Genomic DNA, 27,862 nt, shown 5'->3' with positions numbered 1-27,862 from the left:
GGAACCATAATCAAGAGCTAGAAAGCCATCTATCTGGCCAGGCAAGGTGTCTCACACCTATAATCCCAGCACTTTGGGAAGCTGAGGTGGCTGGATCACTTGAGGTCAGGAGTTTGAGACCAGCCTGACTAACACGGTGAGACCCCGTCTCTACTAAAACTACAATTAGTATTTTTGTATACAGTTAGCATACAAAAATTAGCTGGGCATGTTGGCATGTGCCTGTAATCCCAGATACTTGGAAGGCTGAGGCAAGAGAATCACTTGAACCTGGGAGGCAGAGGTTGTAGTGAGCCGAGATCATGCCACTGCACTGCAGCCTGCTGACAGAGTGAGACAGAAGAAGAAGAAGAAGAAGAGGAAGAGGAGGAAGAGGAGGAAGAAGAAAAGAAGAAGAAGAAGAAGAAGAAGAAGAAGAGGAGGAGGAGGAGGAGGAGGAGGAGGAAGAGGAAGAGGAAGGAGAAGGAGAAGGAGAAGAAGAAGACAGCCATCTATCAGTACATGTTCTCTCTCATCTCACATCCTGGCTTTTCTCTGTAGCTCAGCTCTACATCTAGGACAACTTTTCCTTCCCCAGTCCCTTGCTACAGCTCCTGAACTTACATATTACAGACCCACCCACGTGAGGGATGACAGGCAATTCCTTGTTCCCAGCTGCAGATGCTGAGGTGTGATGATCTTATTGGCCCTCTTGAGCCTGGTTGTCTATCCCAGTCAATCAGCCAAGCCATCGGAGTGGGTATGTGTAGAAGCACAGCAGCTGGGGGCCACTACTGCGATTCCAATGGTAGGTGTTGTCTCCTGAGAAGAGGAGCCTGGCTGGCCCACGGGCTAGGGAGACACCCTACATGGAGTGTACCGCACAAATCTTCCCAAAGCTGTCAGTCCAGGAGGTGCCGGAACAGCTCTAGGTCTTCAGTAGAAGTGGAGAGAATGTCCTGGTCTTCCACTCCTTGAGCAAGCCAGGCAGCACTGCCTATGTCCCCCAGTCTCATGGAAGCACCTCAGCTCCTTCCTGAGGAAAACTGCCCGGTGACATACCTATCCTTTTCATGTCCTCATCCCAGCCATGCACCAAACATTCAGACATTTCCTCGTTATGGCTTCCAACCTTCATGCAGATGAACACAGGCAGATAGAAGACTATGGTGCTTTAGCTCCACCACTTCCTCCCACACTCTACTCCACCACTCCACCCCCATGCATAGCCCCTGCTTTCATATCTAGAAAAGGTTTCCACCTACATCACTTAAAACCAAGGACACTCAGGTTTTGACTGCTGATTTTATTGCAGGACTTTAGGTAGGAGCAATGCGTCCTAAGCAAAAGGGACTGGAACTCTAGGGAATATAGACCAGGTCAGGTTTATGTCCAGTTGCAGCAATCACAGCTGGTGTCGAAGACAAGTCCTGCCGGGCAGTTCTGCTGGTACGTGACTCCATTCACGCAGTGCCAGAAGGCATTTCTGTTATTTGCCACCAGGTAGAGGCCATTGGCTTTGCCAGCACAGAATCCACTACCTCCGGAGCTGCTTCCAGAGCCGCTGCTCTCGCTCCCATTCCCACTGGGAGCAGTAGTTGTTGGCTGGGTTGGCTGAGCTGGAGCTGTGCAACCTGAAACACAGAGCAGTAAGAGCAGACTAGTGGGCTTGGGAGAGGCTCTAAGCTTCACCTAGAGGTGAAGAGAACTGTGGGAGTGGACGTGTGGAGGTGGGGTGCAGCTGGCTCTGGATCTCTGCAACTCAGAAGAGAAAGTAGCTCCATATTCAGGAGTTAAGTAAAGCTATTGTGTCAAGCCAGCCTGCTTTCAATTGTAAAAAAAAGGTTGCTCTTTCCTTATAACATCCAAATCACTCAAAAAATATTTACTAACCACCAAATGTATGCAAAACACTTTTCTAGAATCTGGGCATAAATGGTGAACCAATAAATTCTAGGAAAAATCTGGAAAAGATTTAGAGAATTGATACGTCCCCTGAATCACAGACTGGAGATATGTGAGCGTTGGTGAGGGTTTCTTAAATCTCCCCAGGTGGGCTGAGAAAGACTTTGAATAAGGGATTCATAGAGAAGTAGATACTTATACTGATGTTAGTATAATTTCTTGAGGCTCTTCCACACCCTTAAGACTTAGCAGACTTAGAACACCCACCCAGTCAGGCCTGGCTTCCCATAAGTGCATAATGTTCCTGACATGGCAGTTCAAGGGTGGAACTTGTCTCTCACCTGGGCAGGAGCAGTAAGGTGAAGTGGAAAGAGGATCCTTGGGCAGAGGGCAGGTGGGAAGACATCAGGGTTGCTTTTTGAGTTGGAGAAGGGGCATTTATACACCTGGGCATTCCCGCCTAGTCACTTACTTGCACTCTGCAGGCCGAGGGCCTTCGTCAGGGTAGAGATTAGGGGAAACTTGCCCTGGTTGCAGAAAGTGCCAGTAAAGTCATCCAGATCAATGGCCCAGACCATGGCGCCTCCAAATTGGTTGCTCTTAAGCCATTGAGCCTGTTTAAAGAAAGAGGGTAGGCCGGGCGCAGTGGCTCAAGCCTGTAATCCCAGCACTTTGGGAGGCCGAGGCGGGCGGATCACAGGTCAGGAGATCGAGACCATCCTGGCTAATACGGTGAAACCCCATCTCTACTAAAAAACAAAAAACTAGCCGGGCGAGGTGGCGGGCGCCTGTAGTCCCAGCTACTCGGGAGGCTGAGGCAGGAGAATGGCGTAAACCCGGGAGGCGGAGTTTGCAGTGAGCTGAGATCTGGCCACTGCACTCCAGCCTGGGTGACAGAGCGAGACTCCTTCTCAAAAAAAAAAAAAAAAAAAAAAAAAGAGGGTAACAGGAATCACTTGCTTTTCTGGGACTCAGGGCTGGGACCTCAGCACGTTTAAGGGACTGATCTTACCTTAGTATCGAAGCTCTTGACGTTGTCAAGAGGCAACCCACACATTGCCCTGATAGGCATAAGGCACTTTCTGAGGGTCATCCCATTCCTGAGTGGCTCCATTTTTCAGGAAGGTACAGATCTTTCAAAAGTCAAGAGATTCAAATATTTTAAATGGTACTCCCATTAAAGAAAACATGTTTCTAATTTTCTTCTTTCATGTCTCCAGTTGGGGTTTTGCTCAATTTCTAATTACAGGTTTTTATATGTAGTAAAGAGGAGCAAGTTGCTTGTCAAATGATTTTGGGAACCCACAGTAATATGAGAGGTATATTTATTTTATTACCTGTGTGCTAATATAAATTACATGAAAAAGGTAGTCTGTTGTGTGAAGGGATATTATGCATTATTAAATGCTCTTCATTTGGATTATGTAAATGAATGTTATTTAAGCACTTTAAGCAGCTGTGTTTAAAGCATTTAGGTCAGAGACAGAATGAACATTCAAGATTTCAGCAGATTCTAGCTAGCCCTAAGGCACAGTGCATGGCATTCACAGAGCACTTTTCAGTCCAATGTATGTACCTCATAGTAAGCCCATGTCCCAGACTCCCCGGTATAGGGCCCAGCAGGACCAGCACCAGAGGTGGGGGCACCAATTCCATGGTTGGAGGGGTTGCTCAGGATGAAGACATGTCCATAGGTAGGGAATCCAACTAGGAGCTTCTCAGCTGGGGCTCCGTTGTCCTTCCATTAGTTCATGGCATAATCCTGCAATGGCAGTGGGTTAGTTACAGGGCCCAACCACCTGCGGACCCCGTTCTTAGTTTTATTAGTCCTCTATTCCAACAGGTGAAACTGTATGCTGTTAATTGCAGATGGAGTAGTTTTTTTATTTTTTCAAAACATTTTGGTGAAGTTGTAATTAATGAAATACGATCAACGTGAGGACAGTTGTTTAAGTGAGACACTTGCAGAATTTATGTTTACTATGTGTCAGAGTCTCTGTGTGATTAACATCATCATCTCTGGTCTGCACTTATATCTGTACAGGGACTCACCACATTGAGGTAGGTGTTGCTGCCAGTGTCAGTCGGGTATTTGTGCAGGGAGCTGTTCTCTCCAGTGTAGCCCTCCCAGGAGCCATGGAAGTCATAGGTCATGACATGGATGTAGACCAGGTACCTGAGGTGGGGTAGAGGATTTAAAATCATTCTGATGGTCATTTCCCACACCCACGCAGGCACAGGACACCACTTCTAAAGCCTCCTAAACAAGGTCCCTGAATAGCAAGCCAGACCAAGGACAGGCCTAGTGTGCCTGAGTGACACCTCCAGGAGTTTGAAGATAAGGCACATCACTTACTGTGACAGCAGGGGGATCTCATAGCCAGACTGGATGGTGGAGATGCCAGCAGCTACTGCAGCAGTGACCAACAGCCTGGGCTTGTTGCTCTGCTTGGCCTCCTGCTCAAAAGCTTGACGCATTTCCTACAGAATAATAAGGCATTATAGGACATCTATGATGCTGATTTTAGCTCCTTAAATAATAATAATAAACATATGTTTGTATAATGCTTCTCTTTCTTAAATTGCTTTCACATATTTTATTTTACTTTAGTCTTTCAACAACCTAATAAAGTAGATAGGATAGATAATATTATTGAATTTTATGGCTATCTAATATGCATAAGAGTTAGGACACTTTCACCAAAGTCCCACAGTGAGTTAGTAGGTAGGTAATGACCAAAACCCAGGTCTCAGACCACCACTAGAGCTCCATTGTATCTCTATACTTTGAAGCTATAGTTGCAGTGATACCCTACATCCAGCAGTATAGAAATTTGTTTCATAAAGTAGATGAACTACTTTATAGGACTGACATCCCAACAAATAAAATGGTGAATTGGCCAATAAGGAAGGTGGTAACAGCTAGATGATAGGTTCCCATTCAATGCTAGAGATTAATCCACCTGTATCCGTGCGACTATAATCTCATTTGGAGTACTGGGTGTAGTTCTTATAATTGCACTATTAGTGCATGCCAGAGTATGTTCCAGTGAAGGCTGGGCCTGAAAATTGTCTTGTGGTTATTGGTTGAAGGAACTAAGATATTTAACTGGAATAAGAGAAATTATAGGCAAGGCATTACAGCTGTCTTAAGACATTAAGCCCATATATTGCAAAAGGTGCAGCCTTATTCTCTGTTGCTTCTGCAGGCAGCACTAGAAACAATGACCAGAAGTTATAAGTTATGACTGGAAGCATGTTCCAGCCAAGAAAAGAGATATTCCTTTCTGATCATTAGAGCAATTCAACAAGTAAGGAAGTTGACTTTTCACCTATTACTTAACATTGAACCTATTCAGAGGCTGGGTGATGATCTGTTACGTAGCATAGTATAGCAAACAATCTGTCTTGGGAGACAGTAAGTCTAAAAACCAAGTATATCAAGTCAGGCTTTTTTGTCCTAGACTCCAGATTGATATTTATCTGATGCCTACTGGGCATTCCATTAGGATGCCCTACAGATACCTCACACTCATCAAGTTCAAGGTCAGTTCTTCTTCTTTCAAATCTACACTTCTTCCTGTATTTACCATCTTACTTAATAGCATTAAAATCAAACCCATCGTCAATGTCAGAAAACTGGGGGTCCTCTCCGTTTCCCATTTCCGGTTGATCTCCAAATCCTATTGATTCTATCCTCTTGATATCTCGTATATACATCCTCTTCTTCCCTCAGTGTTAGAGCCTTTGTTGGGGCCCTGATCATTTCTTGCTTGATTTACTGCAATAACCTCCTAATTCTATCCATGCCTTCTCATCTCCTTCTAATTTATCCTCTATGGTTAAAGCCAGCTCTCTACTATTTAAAATTCTTCAAAACAGTCCCATTGTGTCAAGGGTAAAGTGCAAATTGCTGAACATAATATGAAAGTTCTCACATTGTCTGGTTCTTCATGCAACTTCACAGCCATTACTCACCCACTTGCTCACACTTATCTGTATATCATTTGTGCCATTCCCATCCTCACTTAATTGGTTAACACCAGTTTCTTTCAAGACTGAGCCCAAGCATCACTTTCTCTAGGAAACACTTTCTGATCCTGCCCCAGAGAAGATTTAGGTACTCTCTTTCCTTGTTACTTTTGTACTCTGTAGACCTCTAGCATGGCATTTATCACAATGCACTGTCATTGTTCATTTTTTTCAGTCTTCCACTTCAGAAGAAGTTCTTCAAAGTCAAGGATAGTATCTTATTCTTATCTTTAGCCTGACAATGTCTGCCACAGAATATGTGCTCAGTAATAATGGGCAGCCTACTGGAATACTTAGAAACAATGGACTCTGTAGCCAAACTGCAGAGGTAGTTATGATGCCTACTAGTTGTATGATCTGGGGCAAGTTACTTAAACCCTCTCTGTACTTCAGTTTCCTCATCTGTAAAATAAAGATTATAATACTTATAGTATGTATGCCGTAGAGTAAATATGAAGATAATGTGAGTTATGGTTCTTAAAACAACATGTAGAGCAGCACCTGGCACCCAGCTTACATATTGTTTTGTTGTTGCTATTAAATGTTTGTTTAATGAATGCATGATACATAAGAATCTCTGCATTGCTAATATTCTATCAGTTTAAATTCATGTTTAGTTTTCCCCTAGAGCCACCCAATTCTCCTTGGAAAGAAAGACTTTGAATCTTTTTGGGCCAAAGACTGTGACTTCCTTCCCCACCTGCACCAGGACAGTGAAGAGATGCTTGTCCTGAGGAGGGCTCCCACGAGAGCCAGGGTACTCCCAGTCCAAGTCCAGCCCGTCAAACTCATACTGGCGCAGGAATTTGATGACTGAGGTGATGAAAGTCTGGTGGTTCTCAGAAGTAGAAACCATGGCAGTGAAACTGAGGGAGAACCAAAGAAGGCAGGGTGAGGCCTTGGTGGTCCCAACACCTTGGAGTAAAATCGAGCTTTCAATTTCTGCCTCGGAGCCCTTCATCAGGACCCATAGCCCAGAGTAAAGCACGTTCTTGGTTTTCTCCTCTCCTTCCTTTGTAATCACTACTCTTCCCAGCCATGGTATCTTCACATTCCCTTTATTTTGTTATCCCCCCCAAACTCTGCTCCTTCTCCCAAGTTGCCCTTGTTTCTTTGAATACCTGGCCAACCCAGCACACTGGGTCCCTTCCCCAAACAGTCTGCCAAGTTCATGTACCCTCCAAGAAGTCCTCTTGTTTATCTGTGTGATTTTCTCGTTCTTCCCCACACCAGAAGATAAATAGAGGGAAGCACTGCAACACTCTCCTCGGGGTTTGTACTCTTGAAATACTTTAAGAAGAGGTTGTTTGGGAACCTCAGTAAGTAAACCTCTGTGGATAAGGCCCCAAAATGTCCACCAAAAATTAAATGTATGAAATAAAATGTGTTCCGCTAAATACTGAGGTTCTGGTTTAGCGACTTATTTAATTCATATATTTGTTTATGTACATCCTCAATACCCTGTCTTAGACTGTGAAGTCTAAAGGGACAGTGATCACATGGGGCTAACTTGTTTTCAATAGCAAACGAACAACATGCTCTCCAAGAAGACTTACGGGGCAGTCCTGAAGTTCCAGCCTCCAATGGCCAGGAGAGTTTTCAGCTGCCTGTTCCTGTAAAGCAAGGATAGAAACAGATAAATTTCAATCTTCATGACTCCCTCCATTTAAAATGCATTGCCTTAGTATTGGATCTGGTCAGATATTTTTGTTTTGCCTTTTGTAGAACAATTTTCCTCCACTACTGAAAACTTCCTTTATAAAAATTGTTTGTGTTGTTCTTGTCATGAATGCACTTGGGGTTCCCTAGGGAAATCTAAATTTTGAAACTGGGCTTTGTGTATTGGCAGTAACTTTGATATGCGTAACTTTAAAAAGCATGAATAGCTAATATAATATTCTATTCCATCAGATAAAATGGTAAATGTTGCTTGAGCTTAATTACATTCTTAGCCTCTGTAACATTAACATAAATTAACTGGCTTAAAATTATACACATTCTCTAGAATAGACATTTCCAAACATAAAAGTATGCAATAATTAAGTGCAAGGGTTGTGGGAGGACAAGATTAAAAATCTGGGTTTATCACCTCTTCCCCTGAGATTCACATTAGGTTGGATTGCAGTAGTGACTAACACTTTAATTAAGTACCCTACATGATTTTGAGGCAAGTAGTCAATGGACCACACTTTCAGAAACACTGCTGTAAAGGAGGTTATTTACTCTTAGTCATTGTAACTTAAATTCTAGTAGCTGCATTCCGGATAATATCATTATTGATAGTGGCAATCACCTGTACTTTCCTTCTCTTAAATATGACTAAACTGAACAAAATCAACTCAGAATGAATTAAAGACCTCAATTTATGACCTCAAATTGTAAAACTACTGGAAGAAAACCTTAAAAAAATCTCCAAGAGCTGCAACAAAAATTTTTTGGATATGATCTCAAAAGTGCAACAACAAAAGCAAAAATAGACAAATGTGATTACATCAAGCTAAAAAGCTTTTGCATGACAAAGGAAACAGAGTGAAGAGACAAGAGACAACCTATGGAATGGGAGAAAATAGTTGGAAACAATACGTCAAATAAAGGGTTAGTATCAAAAATATATAGGAAATTTATACAACTCAGTAGTAAGAGAGCAAATAACCTGATTAAAAAATGGGCCAAGGACTTGAATAGACATTTCTCAAAAGAAGACATACCAATGGTCAACAAGTGTATGAAAAATGCTCAGCATCACTAATCTTCAGAGAAATACATATCAAAATCAAATGAGACACCACTCAATCCAGTTAGAATGGCTGTTATCAAAAAGATGAAAGGCAAGTGTCGGAGAGGATGAGGACAAAAAGGAACTCTTGCACACTGTTGGTGGGAATGAACATTAGTGTACCCATTATGGAAAACAGTATGGATGTTCCTCAAAAAATTGAAAGAATAACTACCATATGATCCACAGTTACACTATTGGATTTATATCCAAAGGAAATGAAATCAGCTTGTTGAAGAGATATGTGAATTTCCATGTTCATTGCAGTACTGTTTACAATAGCTAAGATGTGGAGTCAACCTAAGTGCCCATCGATGAATGAATGGACAAAGAAAATGTGGTATTTATATACAATGAATACTATTAAGTCTTTAAAAAGAGGCGGAAATCCTGCCATTTGCAGCAATGTGGATAAACCTGGAGGAACTTACGTTAAGTGACATAAACCAGGCACAGAAAGACAAATACCACATGATCTCACTTAAAAGTGGAATCTAAAAGAAGTTGAACTCGTAGAAGTATATAGTAGAATGGTGGTTAGAGGCTGGGGTGCTGTGGGGTGGGGGGTTGGGGGGGGATGTTGGTGAAAGGATACAAAATCTAAGTTACAAATGAGGAATAAGTTGCAGAGGTATATTGTACAGCATGGTGACTATTGTTAATAACAATATATTGTATTTTGAAAATTGCTAAGAGTACATTTTAAGTGTTCTCACCACAAAAATATTAAGTATTTGTGGAAATGCATATGTTGATAGTTCGATTGAGCCATTCCACACCATATTCATATTTTAAAACATTATGTTTTCCATGATAAACACATACAATTTTTGTCAATTATAAAATAAAAATGAAATGCAGAGTCTTGGTCTCCATCTCAGATCCATGGGTCTGAACTACATTTTAGGAAGCATTAATGTTTGGGAAGTGCTGAAAAAGGGGATATCAAATTAAATATCTCCCTCCTCTTACTTATTTTTCAGGCCATTGAAAGCTTGGTAGAGAGTCACATCATTCCATTCGACGGTGGTGATCTTGTTGTTCTGCATCCCAGCAAAGGCATAGATCAGGTGGGTACAGAGGCAAGGGTCGATGTCGTCAGGCGTGAAGCGCCCCAGGCCTGACCGGTACTGGGCCCAGTTGGAGAAGTAGCATGTCAGCTGGTAGGCAGAGCCTGTGTGTAGTCAGCAGGAGGGACAATGGCCTGGTTTAGGAGCCACTGAATTGTGCTGTGAGTTTTGGCCCTGCCACTGATTCCCTCCCTGTGCCTCAGATGCCTGATCTCTGTGTGGAGGGAGGTAGTATGAACACTCTTGCAGATGCATCCTAAGGTTCTAACTCAGAACTAGTCAGTAACTTGGAGTTGTTGGTTTTTAACTTTGACAGACTCATTTTAGGATTTTGGATAAGCCTAGGTGGCAGCCTTCTAAGAAAAGATGCCCATAGTCCTATGAAGCCCAGTGAGTACCAGTTTATAATTCAGATGGTCATGCTGAAGAGTATAGCAGTGACAGCCAATCCAAAACACTAGATTACACCCAAATCAAACCCATCTGTCTGTGAAGCAAACAGCAGCTCTCTTTCCCTCATATGGTTTATCTCATATATATATGTATATATTCAAGGATAAAACATGGAGTTCATGACTTACCCGGCTGCACATTCAGTACAAGAACAAGACCTAGATAGAAAGACAAAGCATGTACTTTGAACCAGTTGTCTGTACCCCATAGATTCTAATTCTGAAGGATTGATTGCCTTCCAATTTGCCACAAATTGTTAAATTTAGTGGTGATTCCAAAGGCTTTTCAGTGAACACAACAGTAGATCTACCTTTCCCTACCTTTATCAAAAATGACCATGGTGCCTTTTTCTTACACCTTCCATGTCACAAATAAATGTTACTGAATGCTGAGTCCGAAGTCTACTATCTATGGAAGACGTACTTCCTGAAATCACCAACTGGTCACTGTACTCAGTGATGACACATCCATTCTTTCTTCCCCTACCTGAGTGATAAAACACAGCCTTCCAACAGACAAGGCATCTGCTAAAGCAGAGAATTCAGTATCTTCTGGGCTTTAGGAGTTTTTTGGAATGACTTTCAGGAGCTCTTATATGAGGAGAGAAGAGCTAGGAACTGTGGGGCTGAGACTCCAGATGACTTTCCCTGACTTCTACAAAGGAATTCTTCTACTCTGATTGTTTTATAAATTGAGCTTGAGGTTTCATTCGGAAAAGGTTCTGAAACTTAAACAGTTTGAAAATCCTAGCTCTAGAGCAACCAATAAATTCTTGGTATGACTTGGCTCTAAACAACTTACTGAATCAATTTCTTTGAATAATTTAATTTCTAACATGTTTATGATACATCATCAACTCAGTAGGACAATAGAGGAGTAAATGGAGAAATAATTCTGGAAACAGCAGAACAAAGACAACTTGCATAACTCTATCTCAGTTCCTACTGATTTTCTTCCCCAAAAAAGCTAGTCCAAAGACACAAGCACATCAATAAGCATTATTCCAATTAAAGTGAGACAGCGTAGGAAGAAGAGTAAAGAAAAAGGAATGGCCGAACAAAAGACCAAAGAGTAAGACTAACAGTGGGAGAAAGTAAGCCTTTCCTTTAGGACCAAGTCTATGGGATTAACAAAAGCAGAAATGTTACCAGAGTCAGTTGAGGTTAAGAGAATGAGAGGCAGACTGATTTGTATATAACAAGATTCACTTGAAATTTGAAATGATGAAAGAAGAATGGAAAAGTATAGAGATGTAGTATGAAGACCACTTCATGATTGTCAGAGCCTGTGAGAGAAAAAGAAACCAGATAAGATGAAGGGTCAATCTCTGATTACAAACCCACCTGTGAGGAGAATAAGCTTTGCCATGGTTGCAGTCAGTACCACTCCTGCCAGGTTGGATTTTTATATGTTCTGATTCCATGGTTATCACAAAGGCTTCCAAATGCAGAAACAATTTGACCCAGATGTGTATGTGGTTAATCAGTAAATCAACAGACCTTCTCTTCTACAAACACCCTCCCAAGTCCTTCAACCTATACCCTCCCACCACCAGCATCACCACCTTCTCTGCCCAACAAGGACAGAACAATGTCATGGCTCCTAACAGGGTGGTGGAGACCATCACCATGGAAAGCACCAGTTTAATAGCTTTTTTGGCAGTTCCAAGGGCTGATAAGCATCTGTTTAGATACTGTGATTCAATTTTCTGTTGTGGACATTTAGTGTCTGGCATCAAAGCAAGTCTTTATGGAAAAATAAATAAAAAAACCTTTGGAAGTTATTAGCTGTTCTTAAAGCTTTTTTCCACGTGGAATTATTCGTATGTAATTTGTACAATCAGTGCCTAAGAAATCTTTCCTCTTTAGGTGCTACTTTCTGAATATTCTATTCACACATGTTTTTTGGAATGGCTTTAAGTCATTACTATGTGATAATTTTATTTAAGAATGTTTGGATCTCAAAATGTCCCCCCTGAAGGTCATCAATAAGTCTCTAGTGTTCCATGGTTTCAAATTACATCCCCTAAAAACTATTTTGTGTTGCTAATGGATAGAAACAATGTTGATGATATTGAAATGAGCCACGTCATAGAATTGCAACTTGACCATTTCTAGAATTTTGTATTTAAATTAACTCCAATCTACCCTTTCCAAACATAATTCACTACTATTATTCTATAATACATTTCTGCTTTGGCCAAAGGTCTATTCTTTGTCCTCAAACATGCCTTGCATGTCTTTGCTCAGATTGTCTCTCCACTCGTTGCCTGTAATGTCTTGCCTGCCGTGTCTCCTTATCCTCACCGCCCATCCTAATCTTAGCAGTTCTTCAAAGTCCAACTCAGATCTTTTCTTTGTATCTTAATGATCTCTCCATCTTCTGATTTACTTTATGTACTCTAGCACATGTTTTCTGTATTGCTTATATGATACTGTTTTGTGACAATACCAGGAATGCAGTTGGCGGCAATATGGGTGCTCATTATGGGATTTCAGCACTTTAGCAGAGTTCTTGTGAGTCCAGACAGGTTTCTCCATTTACCACATTTGGAAACTAAATTGTATCCATTTTTCCTGTGATCGGTAGGTTAAGTGTTTTGTTCTACTCTCAGAACCAGAGAAAGTCTACAAGAAGTGCTGCCAGGAAAAACTTTTATTTTGTTTTATTTTAGTTACAGGGTACATGTGCAGGGTATGCAGTTTCATTACATAGGTAAACATGTGCCATGGTGGTTTGCTGGCACTATTAACCCATCACTTAAGTATTAAGCCCAGCATGCGTTAGCTCTTTTTCCTGATGCTTTCTCTCCTGCCACCCCCACCAAAAGGCCCTTGTGTATGTTGTTCAGGGAAAATTTCAGTTGTGAAAATAATCGTATCAACAAACACTACAAGTACCTACTATGTGCCCGAGACTGTATTTGGTGCTTATGTCACTTAAGCTTTAATTTTGTAAGCAATCGAAACCAACGCTAATAAGCAAAAATCAATATATTTGAAAGACATGTAGAAACTCACAGAATCAAAAAGAATACAGAACCTGCCTCTAATATAATAGAAACCAAGTCTTCCTATGGGGAGGGGTGTGGGAGGAAGGCTTAGGATAAATAAACTCCAATTATATTTTCCATCCATGAATGACAACAATTAAATCCTGGGGGAAAAGCATATTGTTGTATTACACCAGACCCTTGATTAAGGAAAGGGCAGGGCACTTGGATTTACATTTTCTTGAGGACTGGTCACAAAATGAAATTCTAAAAGAATAGAAAGTTAAAGCAGAGCGAATAAAAAAAAAGACTATCATCAGAGGGCTTGATTTTATTATTTCTTTTACCCTATAAAGAGGATTATTACTATCGTACCAATTTTGCAGATAAGAAAATCAATCAGCTGTTAAACACCAGATCCACGATTCAGTGACAAGACCACCTGTCCCCACAATGGAAATTTCCTAATTTATACAGCATTGCTTCCCTGTGTTAAGTAAGCAAGCTTTTGATCCAAGTTAAACTGAGTGAGGCATTTTCCCAAGATAGTCAAGACAACACAGTTGAGCCAAAGAGTCAGAATGTCAAATCAAAGTTAAGGATTTGCAAAAGCAAACAGCAAGGCCAGTAGCTCCAGGTTTACTGTATTCAGGACTATCGGGTGGAGCTACCATTTATATGTAGTAAGGTATTTTCTATTGAATTCGGCATCCCCGTTTCTAAATAAATGATATGACTTGCAGATTAAATATTTATTTTCAATAGCTCCTTAAGAGCTCCAGGTGAGTCCCCATCAAACTTGCATCCCATCTGAGCACTTGGGTATTGGAAAGAATCACTGCCATTATGAGTCATAGAATGAATAGTTTAAAATTGTGACCTTGTGTATCCTTTTACATTGTTAATTTTTTTCAACAACCTTGTATTATTTTTAGTCTCTTTAATTGTAAAATCTACCATGCACATGAGTTTAGGTATACATTTTAAGAAAAATGTGGATAGGTGTGGTGGCTCAACACCTGTAATCCCAGCACTTTGGGAGGCCAAGGTGGATGGATCACCTGAGATCAGGAGTTCAAGACCATCCTGGTCAACATGGTGAAACCCCATCTCTACTAAAAATACAAAAATTAGCTGGATGTGGTGGCGGGTGCCTGTAATCTCAGCTACTTGGGAGGCTGAAGCAGGACAACTGCTGGAACCCAGGAGACAGAGGTTGCAGTGAGCTGAGATAGTGCCATCGCGCTCCAGCTCGGGTGACAACAGTGAGACTCCATCTCAAAAAAAAAAAAAAAAAGTCAAAATGAAAAAACCCTTTCTCCATCACCTAACTTAAAAAATAACATTATCTTTAACTGTTACCCTATATACTTCTCCCCAGTTAAATGCTCATCATTCCCCTGGAGAAACCCCTATTCTGAGTTTGGAACTATTTTCTTACTTCATTTATAGTATTATCACATATGTCTGTTTCCCTAAATAATACATTCTTTAGTTTTATATTCACTTATTATAATCACTTTATTATATTAGTTTCAACATATTCATTAGTCTTGACTTTATAGAAATGAAATAATACCATATGCATTCTTCTATTTCTTGCATTTTTAGCTCAGCATCAAGCTCAAAAATCTTGTTTTGAGATTTATCCAATTGGTACAAGTAGCAGCTGTTCACTTATTTTCATAGCTCTATGGTATTCCATTATACAAATACACTTTGATTTACTTATCCTTTCTATGTATAACAACATATGATTTACTTCCAGTATTTTTCTTCTACGTGCTGCTGTCAGCGTTCCTGCACACATGTCTCTTGGTGCTCTTCTGCAAGAGTTTTTCCAGTGTTTACACCTAGGAATGGAATTGCCCAATGAAATAGTACATGCATATTAAAATTTACTCTTTACTTAGAAAGTTTCTTCTAAAGTAGTTATATCAATTTACACTACCAACAGCAATGATTGAGAATTCCTACTCCACATCTTTGCCAAAACTTCATCAGACTAAATTTGTGTCATTAAGGTGAGCAGTTTCAGTTTATATCTATCACATTACTAATGTGGTTGAGCATTTCTTGACATTTATTGACTGCTTTTGTTTCCTTTTCTGTGAAATGCCTGCTTGTATCTTTTGCTTATTTTTCTATTGTGCTGCCCACAAGTTTATTAATTTTTATTGCCATGCTTTATATATTCTTGATTGTAATTATTTTTCAGTTATGTGCATTGAACATATCTTTTCCAACTTTATGGGTTATTTTTTCACTCTCTTTATGGTGCCTTATAATGAAAATAAATTCTTAATTTTAATATAGTCAAATGCGATACCGCTGTCGTTTTATATTTTGATTTTTTCTCCCTATTGAGGTTGTATTAATACTTTATATTTCTTTCTAAAACGTTAAATTTTGTTTTAATTTGAAGTATTAACTTGTAATTTTCTTTGTGTGTAGTGCACAGACTTTGATCCATTTATTTTTTCATGTGGGTAACTGCTTGCCCCACATAACTTTAATACCCATCTTTCCACATAATTTGGAAATGCCATTTCTTCCACTCCTCAGACTGTCATACGGTAATGGTATCCCATCCTCCGACATAACACATAGTTTTTCTCTCAGGAATGCTTAGCTATCTTGGCTTTGTATCTCATTTTAGTTTTATCATAAAATCCTAAGAAACCCATTGGAATTTTGATTTGGATTTACATGGAATAACTGGAAAAATGAAAATTTTATGATTTTAGTTTTTTCATGAAATGAGTTGTTAAGTTATTTTCTTGAAAGTGTCTGTTATAAGTTTTTAACTCCCATAGTAGGTCTTACATAGATTGTGTTCTGTAGTTATGGATATGTTAAGTGTTCTATTTTTACTTGTTTTTAAATGCAATTAATCTTTATATAACTTTAATTCAGCAATACCCTAACATGATTATTAGTTGAATTTTCTATGCATTTTTTGGTTTATGTCATCTGAGAATAAGGCGTTTTCTTTTTCTTTTCAAATATGCTTAGCTTAAAGATACATATAAGGAAAATGAGCAACAAATTCTGAGAAGATGGCAGAGTAGAAAGCCACCAGGATTGTTCCCTTCCTAGACAAAAATTTTACCACGCAGAATTTGTCTGATGCAACTACTTTGGAACTCTGGCTCTATTGCAAGCTGCAACTCAGAAGAAGCTTGGGTAGTAATTGAGAGTCTTTCAGGTCAATTTCAAGTTCTTAGCCAGTAGAGCTATTTTTCCCCACCCTAAAGCCCAACGGCAGGCAGCTGTGCATGTGTTCCAGGAGGCCAGCTTATACAGAGCTTGTGGGAGCCAGGGGTGGGCACATAAAGGACTATGTCCTTCATTATCATGAGATCTGTGCTCTTGCATAATTGCTGCTTCTAATTAAAAGGGTGCAGAAAGAGGTAGGCGTCGTTGTTGCACCTCCCCCATTGTTGGCAAGCTATCCCCTTGGCTCAAGTAAGGGTTGGCACCATTTCTTTTTTTTTTTTTTTTTTTTTTTCTTTTTTTTTTTATTTGAGACCAGAGTCTCACTCTGTCGCCAGGCTGGAGTGCGTGCCGGATCTCAGGCTCCTGCAAACTCCGCCTCCCTGAGTTTACGCCATTCTCCTGCCTCAGCCTCCCAAGTAGCTGGAACTAAGTTAGCTGGGACTACAGGCGACCGCCACCTCGCCCAGCTAGTTTTTTGTATTTTTTTTAGTAGAGACGGGGTTTCACTGTGTTCGCCAGGATGGTCTTGATCTCCTGACCTCGTGATCCGCCCGTCTCGGCCTCCCAAAGTGCTGGGATTACAGGCTTGAGCCACCGCACCCGGCCGGCACCATTCTTAATCTTCCCTTTATTTTTCTCTTTCCAACATTTGGACGCCAAACATCAAACACTAGAACATTAAAAAATAATTGTATATATTGGGAGAATTAGAAAGTGACTGCATATGCCCAAGGAAAGGCTCAGAAAAGACCTGTGAAGATCTGAAGTTTATACTTCGGGCTTATTCTCAGCACAGAGACAGCTTACAACAAAAACAACAAAACAAAACCCCAAACCAAAGCCAAGTGCAGTGACCTGTAATCCCAGCTACTCTGGAGACTGAGCTGCGAGGGGCATTTGAGCCGAGTAGTTTGAGGCCAGCCTGAGCAGCACAGCAAGATCACATCTCTAAGAAATAAATTAAAAAAAAAAAAAAAAAAAAAGACAAAAAACCAAAGGAATAACAAAACCCCCTAGCAAATCCTGGGGAATGGGGAGAATCTGCTTTTCAGAGATACCACATTATTAGATTCAAATGTCCAGTTTTAACCAAAAATCACAGGTCGTACAAAGGAACAAGAAAGTATAGCTCATTCAAACAAACAAAAATATAAATCAATAGAAATGTCTCCAAAAAAGACCTGATGGCAAATATACTAGGCAAAGACTTTAGAACAACTGTCTTCAATATGTTCAAAGAACTAAAAAAAGATGTAGAGAATGAAGAAAATGATATATGAACAAAATGTAAATATCAATAATAAGATTTTTTAAAATTTGGACAAGAACAGAAAATAAATTGTGGAGCTAAAAATTAATATAACTGAAATGGAAAACTCAGTAGAAAGGTTCAAGGGCAGATTTGCACTGACAGGAGAAAGAATTGGGAAACATAAAGATAGGAGAGTGGAAATTATTAAGTTGGAGGAACAGGAAGAAAACAAATTGAAGAATGCTGAAGAGAGCCTAAAGGACAGGTGAAAAGCCATCAAGTGGACCAACATACACATTGTGGGAATTTAAGAAAAATAAAAGAGAAAGGAAGGAGCAGAGAGAATATTTTAAAAGATAATGGCCTAACACTTCCCAAATTTGATGAAAGACATGTATATAGACATCCAAAAACTCAGCAAACTCCAAGTAAGATGAACTCAAAGAAATCCACACAAGACACATTATAATCAAATTTTAAAAGCCAAAGACAAAGAGAGTCTTGAAAGCATCAAAAGAGAAGCAACTGGCCACATACAAGGGATCCTCAATAAAATTATCAGTAGATCTCTCATCAGAAACTTTAGAGGCCAGAAGGCAGTTGGCAGATATATTCAAAGTTCTAAAAGAAAAAAAGTGTCAACCAAAAATCTTTTATCTGGCAAAACTATCCTACATAAGCAAGGGATAACATGAGACATTTCTAGATAAGCAAAAGCTGATGTAGTTTGTTACCAATAGACCTGTCCTGGGAGAAATAGTCAAGGGAGTCCTATAGGATGAAATAAACAGACACTAGACAGAGACTTGCTGCCATATGAATAAATAAAGTTCTCAGTAAAAGTAAACACATAGACAATCATAAAAGCTAGTATTATTGTAATAATGACTTGTAACTCCACTTTTTGTTCTCCATGTAATTTAAGAGACAAATGCATTTCAGAGAATCATTAGTTTACGTTTTTGAACACATAATATATGAAGATGGTATTTTATCACATCAACAACTGAAAGGGGTAGGGAATGGGGCTGTAAAAGAGCAGAGTTTTGTAAGTTATTGCGTTTAAACCTGTGTAAATTCAAACTAGAACGTTATAACCTTAGGATATTACATGTAATCCCCATTGTAACCAATGGGGAAGAAAATAGCTATATATGTGTGTGTATTCATATGTGTGTGTATATATATGTGTGTATGTATATATGTATATGTGTGTATATATGTGTATAGATGTATATGTGTGTGTATCAAGAAATGTAAACATTTCACTACAAACAATCAACTAACCACAAAGAAAGATAGTAATGCCAGAAATGAGGGACAAAAAAGCTAAAAGGCATATAGGAAAGAAATAATTAAAATGACTGAAATAATTCCCTCTTTATCAGTAATTTCTCTAAATGTAAATATATTAATGCTTCAATCAAAATACTGAGATTGGCAGAATCAATTAAAACACATGATCCAAACATACGCTGTCTACAAGAGACTCATTTTAGATTTAAAGACATAAATAATTTGAAAGAGAAAGGATGGAGAGAAGTATTCCATGCAAATAGTAACCAAAAGAGGGCAGGAGTGGCTATATTAATAACAGACAAAATAGATTATAAACTAAAAAATGTACAAGAGACAAAGCGGGACATTATATATTAATACAAGGTTTAATAGAGCAAGAATCTAACAATTTCAAACATTTCTGTACCTAATGACACACTATAAAAATATATGAAGCAAAAACTGACAGAATTAAAGGAAGAAATAGACAATTCTACAATAAATGCTACTTGGAGACTTCAATAGCCCATTCTCAGTAATGAATACAACAATCACCTGGAAGGTAACTGAGGAAATAGAGGACCTAAACAACATAATAAACCAACTAGATGTAAGAGTTATACACAGAATACTCTACCTAACAAAAAGAGCATTTACATTCTTCCCAAGCGCACATGGGACATTTTTCAGTACAGACTATATATTAGGTTACAAATTAAGTCTCAACAGATTTAAAAATATGGAGATCATACAAAGTATCTTCTCCAACCACAAAGGGGGTGAAGTTAGAAATCGATAACAGAAGTGAAACTGTAGAAGCCACCAGTCTGTGGAAGCTAAACAACACACTGTTAAACAATAATAGATTAAAGAAACAGTCACAAGGGAAATTTAAAAATACTTAGAAATGAATGAAAATAAAAACATAACATAGCAAAACTTATGGGAAACTGTGAAGGCACTACTAAGTGAGAACTTTATAACTCTAAATATTTACATTGAAAAAAACAAGAAAAATCTCAAACTGACAATCTAATTATGCTTAAGGAGCTAGAAAAAGAAACACAAATTAAACCCAAAGGTAGCAGAAAGAAGGAAATAATAAAGACTGGCACTCCGATAAATGAAATAGAGAATAGTAAAACAATAGAGAAAATCAATAAAATAAAAAGTTAGTTCTTTGAGAAGATAAAACATTTCAACAAACTTTTAGCTAGATAAACTAAGAAAAAAGAGAGAAGACTCAAATTACTAAAATCAGAAATAAAAATGGGGACATTACTACTGACTATAAAAAATAAAAAGGATTATGAGGTTTTTTTTAAAATTTAAGTTCTAGGGTACATGTGCACAATGTGCAGGTTTGTTACATAGGTATACATATGCCATGTTGGTTTGCTGTACCCAATAACTCGTCATTTACATTAGGTATTTCCCCTAATGCTCTCCCTCCCCCAGCCCTCTACCCCCGGACAGGTCCGGTGCGTGATGTTCCCCACCCTATGTCTCATTATTCAATTCCCACCTATGAGTGAGAACATGTGGTATTTGGTTTTCTGTCCTTGTGAGAGTTTGCTGAGAATGATGCTTTCCAGCTTTATCCATGTCCCTGCAAAGGATATGAACTCGCCCTTTTTTATGGCTGCATAGTATTCCATGGTGTATATGTGCCACATGTTCTTTTTTTTTTTTTTTTGAGATGGAGTCTTGCTCCATCACCCAATCTAGAGTGCAGTGGCACAATCTTGGCTCACTGCCAGCTCCACCTCCTGGGTTCATGCCATTCTCCTGCCTCAGCCTCCTGAGTAGCTGGGACTACAGGCGCCTGCCACCACACCCAGTTAATTTTTTTTTCGTAATTTTAGTAGAGATGAGGTTTCACCCTGTTAGCCAGGATGGTCTGGATCTCCTGACCTCCTGATCCGCCCGCCTTGGCTTCCCAAAATCCTGGGATTACAGGTATGAGCCACCGTGCCGGGCGGCCACATTTTCTTTATCCAGTCTATCATTGCTGGACATTTGGGTTGGTTCCAAGTCTTTGCTATTGTAAATAGTGCCGCAATAAACATACGTGTGCATGTATCTTTATAGTAGCATGATTTATAATCCTTTGGGTGTATACCCAGTAATGGGATCGCTGGGTCAAATGGTATTTTTAGTTCTAGATCCTTGAGGAATCGCCACACTGTCTTCTACAGTGGTTGAACTAATTTACACTTCCACCAGCAGTGTAAAAGTGTTCCTATTTCTCCACGTCCTCTCCAGCCTCTCGGACTGCCGTGCTAGCAGTGAGCAAAGCTCCGTGGGCATGGGACCCACAGAGCCAGGAGCGGAATATAATCTCCTGGTCTGCCTTTTGCTAATACCGTTAAAAAAGAACAGTATTAGGGCAGGAGTGTCCCGGTTTTCCAGGTACAATCTGTCACGGCTTCCCTTGGCTAGGAAAGGGAAATCCCCCAACCCCTTGCACTTCCTGGGTGAGGCGACGCCCCACCCTGCTTTGGCTCGCCCTCCATGGGCTGCACTCACTGTCCAACCAGTCCCAAGAGATGAACCAGGTACCTCAGTTGGAAATGCAGAAATCACCTGTCTTCTGTGTCCATCACGCTGGGAGCTGCAGACTGGAGCTGTCCCTCTTCCGCCATCTTGCCTAATTCTCAGTGGTTGGATTATGAGGCTTTTATGAGCAATCGTATGCCAATAAATTGGATAATTTAAATGAAATGAGCAAATTTCTAGAAACACGAAACCTACCAAAGCTAAATCATGAAAAGATAGAAAATTGGAATAGACCTATAACTACTAAGGAGATTTAATTAGTAACCAAAAATCTTACCCTGGGCATGATGGCTTATGCCTGTAATCCCAACACTTTGGGAGGCTCAGGTAGGAAAATCACTTGAGACTGGGAAGTTGAGGCTGCAGTGAGCTGTGATTGTGCCACTGCATTCCAGCCTGGGTGACAGAGTGAGATCCTGTCTCATAAAAATAATAAAATGCAATAAACTTCCAACAAAGAAAAGCTGTAGAACTGATACTTGAGAGGTGAATCTACCAAATATTAGCAACAAGCTAACACCAATTCTTTTCAAACTTTTCCAGAAAAATGAAGAGGAGAAAACACCTTCTAACTCATCCTGTCTGTCCAGAATTACTGTAATATTAAAGCCAGATAAATATACAGGAAAACTACAGATCAAAATCCCTTATAAACATTGATGCAAAAATCCTCAACAAAATACTATTAAACTGAATTTAACAGGATGTTAAGGGATTATATACCGTGTTCAAGAGGGATTTATTCATGGAATGCAAGAATGGTTCAACATATGAAAATCAATGAATAATATACACATTAAAAGAATGAAGAAAAAAATGGCATAATAGTCTCAACTGATGCAGAAAAAGTATTTGCCAAAAGTTAACACCCTCTCATAATAAAAACAAACTTGGAATAGAAGCAAACTACTTCAACATAATAAAAGCTATGTTTGAAAAACGCATAGCAAATATCACACTCAATGGTGAAAGACTGAAAGCTTTTCTAAGACCAGCAACAAGATAATAATGCTGCTTTTGCCACTTCTATTCAACATAGTCTTAACTAGAACATTTGGGCAAAAGTAAGACATAAAAGGCATCCAGTTTGGGAAGGAAGTGGCAAAATTGTCCCTGCAGATGTGATAACATATATGAAGAACCCTAAATTTTTCACACAAAAAATTTTGTTAGAGCTAATAAATGAATTCAGTAAAATAACAGGTTACAAAGTCAACACAAAATCAACTGCATTTTATAAACTAACAATGAAAATAGAAAAGAAAATTATAAAAATAATTTCATTTATAATAGCATCAAAAAGAATGAAATACTTAGACATTAACTTAATGAAGTGAAAGACTTGCACTATGAAAACTGTAGAACACTGTTCAAATTAATTAAAGAAGATATGAATAAATGGAAACAGGCCACATGTTCATGAATTGGAAGACTCAATGTTGTTAAAATGTCTATACTACCCAAAGTGATTTACAGATTCAGTGCAATCCCTATCGAAATCCCAATGTTGTTTTCTTTGTTGTCATTGTTGTTTTTTGAGATAGGGTCTTACTGTGTCACCCAGGCTAGAGTGCAGTGGCGTGATCATAGCTCACTGCAGCCCTGACTTCCTGGGCTCGAGCAATCCTCCCACCTCAGCCTCCTGATTAGCTGGGACCACAGTCATGTGCCACCATGCCTGGCTAATTTTTTTGTATTTTTTATAGGGACAGCCATGTTGCCGAAGCTGGTCTCAAACTCCTGAGCTCAAGCAATCTGCCCACCTTGGCCTCCCAAAGTACTGGAATTACAAGCATGAGCCACCACATCTGGCCCCATTGATGTTTTTTGGGCCATTATCTAACATCATAGGCAAAATTAACTCAAAATAGATCAAAGGCCTAAATGTAAGACCTAAAAGTATAAAACTCTTAGAAGAAAACATAGGGCAAAAATTTCATGACATTGGACTTTGCAATGATTTGTTGGGTATGACACCTAAATCTCAGACAACAAAAGAATAAAATGCACAAATTGGACTTCATAAGTATTTTAAAAGTTTGTATATCAAAAGACAATACAAACAGAGTAAAACTGCAGCTCACAGAATGGTAGAGAATATTTGCAAAGAGTATATTTGATAAGAGATATTCAGAATATAGAGAGAACTTCTAAAACTCAATGACACACACACACACACAACCAAACAACTTGATTCAAAAATGGACAAAGGACTTGAATATATATTTCCTCAAAGAAGATATTGAAATGGCCAATAAACGCATACAAAGATGCTTAATGTCATTAATCATTAAGGAAATGCCTATCAAATCTACAACGAGATATCTCCTCATATCCACAAGGATGGCTGCTATCAAAAAACAGAAAATAATAAGTGTTAACAAGGATGTGGAAAAATTGGAGCAGTTGTGCCCTGTTGGTGGGAATGTAAAATGGTACATCTGCTATGGAAAACAGTATGGAAGTTCCTAAAAAAAATCATACATGGAATTACCACATGATTCAGCAATTCCACTTCTAGATATACCCAAAAGAATTGAAAGCTTGGTGTCAAAGAAATATTTGTACACCCATGTTCACAGTAACATTACTCACCATAGTTAAAACATGCAAACAACTCAAGTGTCCATCAATGAATGAATGGATAACAAAACTGTTATTTATACATACAATAAAGTATTATTTGGCCTTTAAAAGGAAATTCTGACTTGCTACAGCATGGATGAACCCTGAGACATTATGCCAAATGAAAAAAAGCCAGTCTGAAAAGACAGATACTATATGATTTTTCTGTTTATGTGAGATACTTAGAATAGTCAAAATCATGGAGACAGAAAGTAGAATAGTGGTTTCCTGGAGCTGGGGGAGGGGGAAATGGGGACTTACTGGTTAATGAGTATAGAGTTGGAGTTTTACATGATGGAAAGAATTATGGAGATGGAAAGGGGTGATGGCGGAAGAACATTATGAATGTATTTACTACCACCAAACTGTACACTTAAAATGTTTAAGTTGGTAATTAGTTTTGGCCAATTTTGCCACAGGAAAAACATTTTTAAAACATTGAAAAAAGACAATGGAGACTGACCCATGCAGTCAATATAAGTGAGAATGCAGGTTTGTTCACATATGAAGAGGGCAAGACTGTTAGAATAACCAATGCTGGTCAATCGCAGAGAGCATTCTCCCACACCTGTCCAGCACAAAGGTTGCCACAGGGCAGAACAGAGTATCAGCATGGTCTCTAGAATAACTGACTTATATTCCAATCATGGTTCTCCTCCTATCTAGATATGTGACATTGGACAAGTTATTTCACCTGTGAACCTCAATTACCTCATTTATTACATATAGATAATAATAGCTATTGTCTTATAGGGTTGTTGTGAGAATTACATGAGATAACCTATGTAAAACACCTAGCACTGGGCCTAGCACATATTAGTTATTTAATAAATTTTAGTTAATGTTATTTTTCCCAATCTGAGGACCTCAAGTCCTTGGATAGCTGAGGAGTAATTGCAGGGGAAAGGGGAGTTTGCACATAAAACATTGTGTATGAATTAAATACCTTACATGTTTCAAATATAAATTTATTACAATTATTATTATTTTAAAGATTTAATTTAATTTAATTTTATTTTATTTTAAGTTCCATGATACATGTGCAGGACGTGCAAGTTTGTTACATAGGTAAACGTGTGCCATGGTGGCTTGCCACACCTATCAACCCCTCACCTAGGTATGAAGCCCCACATGCTTTAGCTGTTTATCCTGATGCTTTCCCTTCCCCCACCCCCCTGACAGGCCCCAGTGTGTGTTGCTCCCCTCCCTGTGTCTATGTATTCTCTTTATTACAATTATTTTTAAAATATAGACGTTTAAATAAAATACCAATTCATTTGGAAATTCCAGTTGCATTTTGCTGTATATTTTCTTTTTTTTACTCTTTTTTTTTTTTTTTTTATTACTTTAAGTTCCAGGATACAAGTAAAGAATGTGTAGGTTTGTTACATAGGTATACGTGTGCCATCATGGCTTGCTGCACCTATCAACCCATCGTCTAGGTTTTAAGCCCCACGTGCATTAGGCATTTGTCCTAATGCTCTCCCTCCCCTTGCCCCCAACTCCCCAGCTGGCCCCAGTGTTTCTTGTTCCCCTCCCTGTGTACATGTGTTCTTATTGTTCCAACTCCTGCCTATGAGTGTGTCCAACTAAACACATGCGGTGTTTAATTTTCTGTTTCTGTGTTAGTTTGCTGAGGGTGATAGCTTCCAGCTTCATCCATGTCCCTGCAAAGGACATGATCTCATTCCTCTTTATGGCTGCATAGTATTCCGTGATGTATATGTACCACATTTTCTTTATCCAGTCTGTCAATGAAGGGCATTTGGGCTGGTTCCACGTCTTTGCTATTGTAAATAGTGCTGCAATAACCATATATGTGCATGTATCTTTATAGTAGAATGATTTATATTCCTTTGGGTATAAAATGTTCTGTGTGAGAGACATGTGAGGGGAGAAGAAAACACACACACACAATACCTTTAAGGGTAAACAACCTTTATCCCACATAAATGGCAATGCAGATATAATAAGCAAATGATACAATAAACAACTTGATATAATAAGCAAATTGACATAACAAGCGAATCGCAGTGGGAAGGGGAGAAGGGAAAAGATGTGTGTATATATATATATGTATCTTTTATATATATATATATATATATCTTTTTTTTCTTCATGGAAAGCAACAGCCTGGGCTCCAGAGTCAGCCACCTATTCGTGCACAGACAAGGAGAGGTTTCATGAAGCTTTGGCACAGTCTGGGCCTCTAGTTGTTTTTGAGGCCCAGTAACAGGGGCCAATGAGTTGTTTGGCATGAGGCCCAGTAACAGGGGCCATTCACGACTGGGCTCAAGGAACACAAAAAGACCAACTTGTTTTTTGTGATTGTCTATTGTTTTTCAATAACTAACATATAGGAATAGATTGAAATAGAGATTTTTCCAAAACAGTGCTGGATGAATGCCTCAAGGGGCTCATACAACCTGTTCTGGGACTTAGTGACCACTGTTTGTGTCCATGTTCGGTTGAGTTCAAATTTAATATTTAACTTTTCCTCCACATTTGGCCTCAGTTTAATACTCAGTTGTACGAAAATATGCTTACAGATACATGGGGAAGGGAATATTTGATATAGTTTACAGATACAGGGTAAGTACAGGAGAATTAAAAGCACAATTAATAAAAATCACATTCAACATGGCTTTGTGAGTAATACTGTGAGAATTGTCAGGGCTATACACACAACATTCAGTATGCAGTAAGGTGCAAACTCCTCTTTGGACCGCGGTAAGCATATCTAATGCCATTTGATTTTGCAACACAGTAGTATGCAACTGAGAAAATTCATCTGATAACAACATTTAAGTCCAGTGTCCGACTGTGCAGCCCAGGCTGTTGCTTCCCAGTCTGGTGGGGAATCTTCCTTTCAAAGAGCAAAAGTTAGTTTCTTATTGGGCTTTGCTGGAAACAGAGCACATTTGCTTCAACCATGATGTCTTTATGAGGCCTGAAATTCCTATTATGACTTGGGTCATGAGTTTCCCCAAAACTCACTGGATATTTTTTTCCATAGACAAAGATAGGGATCATCATCAATTTTATCATGTTTAACCCTCTATATAGAAGCCATAATCACATAGACTTTCTAAGGTGGAGCTATAGTGGGAATCCACCCAGAAGTTCTGTTGGTTCAATCAACCTATTTCAGATTATGTTGTTCACTTGTTATGAGGGAACTAACCTCATAAGTCACATACTTTGTCTTTCCTCCCCTTTGCACCCATTTAACTGGAGCTCATAACACCCTAACAACATGACAACCTGTGCCATCTTGAATTGATCCTGCCAGTTATAGGAAGAGAGTCAGAGGACAGAATTTGTTTTCTGCTTGGATAAGATGATATACAAATCATTTCACATTCACCAAAGTTTTCAAACTGTAATTTCATTCGAGATGCTGAGTCAAGCTCCCCTCAGTCTGCCTCCTTTGAGCTAATTCTTCCAAGGCCAATAATAACAATCATGGAATGCTAGCCTCGATGATCTTAACTACCCAGTGTACTTTTATCACTCTGTATCTTCAGGAATTTAGTGGACTAGTCCCCAAGACTACCATACCAATCTTTGAAAGCAATGGGATCATCTGAGAAACACTTTTTAAATCCCAGGTCCCTTGGTTCACTTCTAGAAGGCCATGGTGGGTGCCCCTAATCTGACATCCAGCTCTCTACACCAGTTGTCAAGTGATTCAGGGTGAGTAGCCAAGCAGCATGCACACT

The 27,862-nt window shown here is 39.1% G+C and overlaps 1 protein-coding gene across 1 annotated transcript; it reads right to left on the bottom strand.

Moving 5' to 3' along the window:
- Nucleotides 1-1,365: 1,365 nt before the first annotated feature.
- Nucleotides 1,366-11,583, bottom strand: CHIA (chitinase acidic). The gene is given in 12 exon segments (XM_017869582.1): nucleotides 1,366-1,613; nucleotides 2,357-2,498; nucleotides 2,897-2,926; nucleotides 2,928-3,017; nucleotides 3,461-3,646; nucleotides 3,937-4,060; nucleotides 4,241-4,365; nucleotides 6,617-6,782; nucleotides 7,473-7,529; nucleotides 9,665-9,866; nucleotides 10,344-10,373; nucleotides 11,559-11,583. Coding segments are annotated over 12 exon segments (1,425 nt in total).
- Nucleotides 11,584-27,862: the final 16,279 nt, after the last annotated feature.

Source organism: Rhinopithecus bieti, unplaced genomic scaffold, assembly GCF_001698545.2.
Source record: "Rhinopithecus bieti isolate Rb0 unplaced genomic scaffold, ASM169854v2 scaffold_3040, whole genome shotgun sequence".
Classification (NCBI taxonomy): domain Eukaryota; kingdom Metazoa; phylum Chordata; class Mammalia; order Primates; family Cercopithecidae; genus Rhinopithecus; species Rhinopithecus bieti.
The sequence above is the reverse complement of the archived record's forward strand: the minus strand, read 5'-3'. Positions and strand labels throughout refer to the sequence as shown.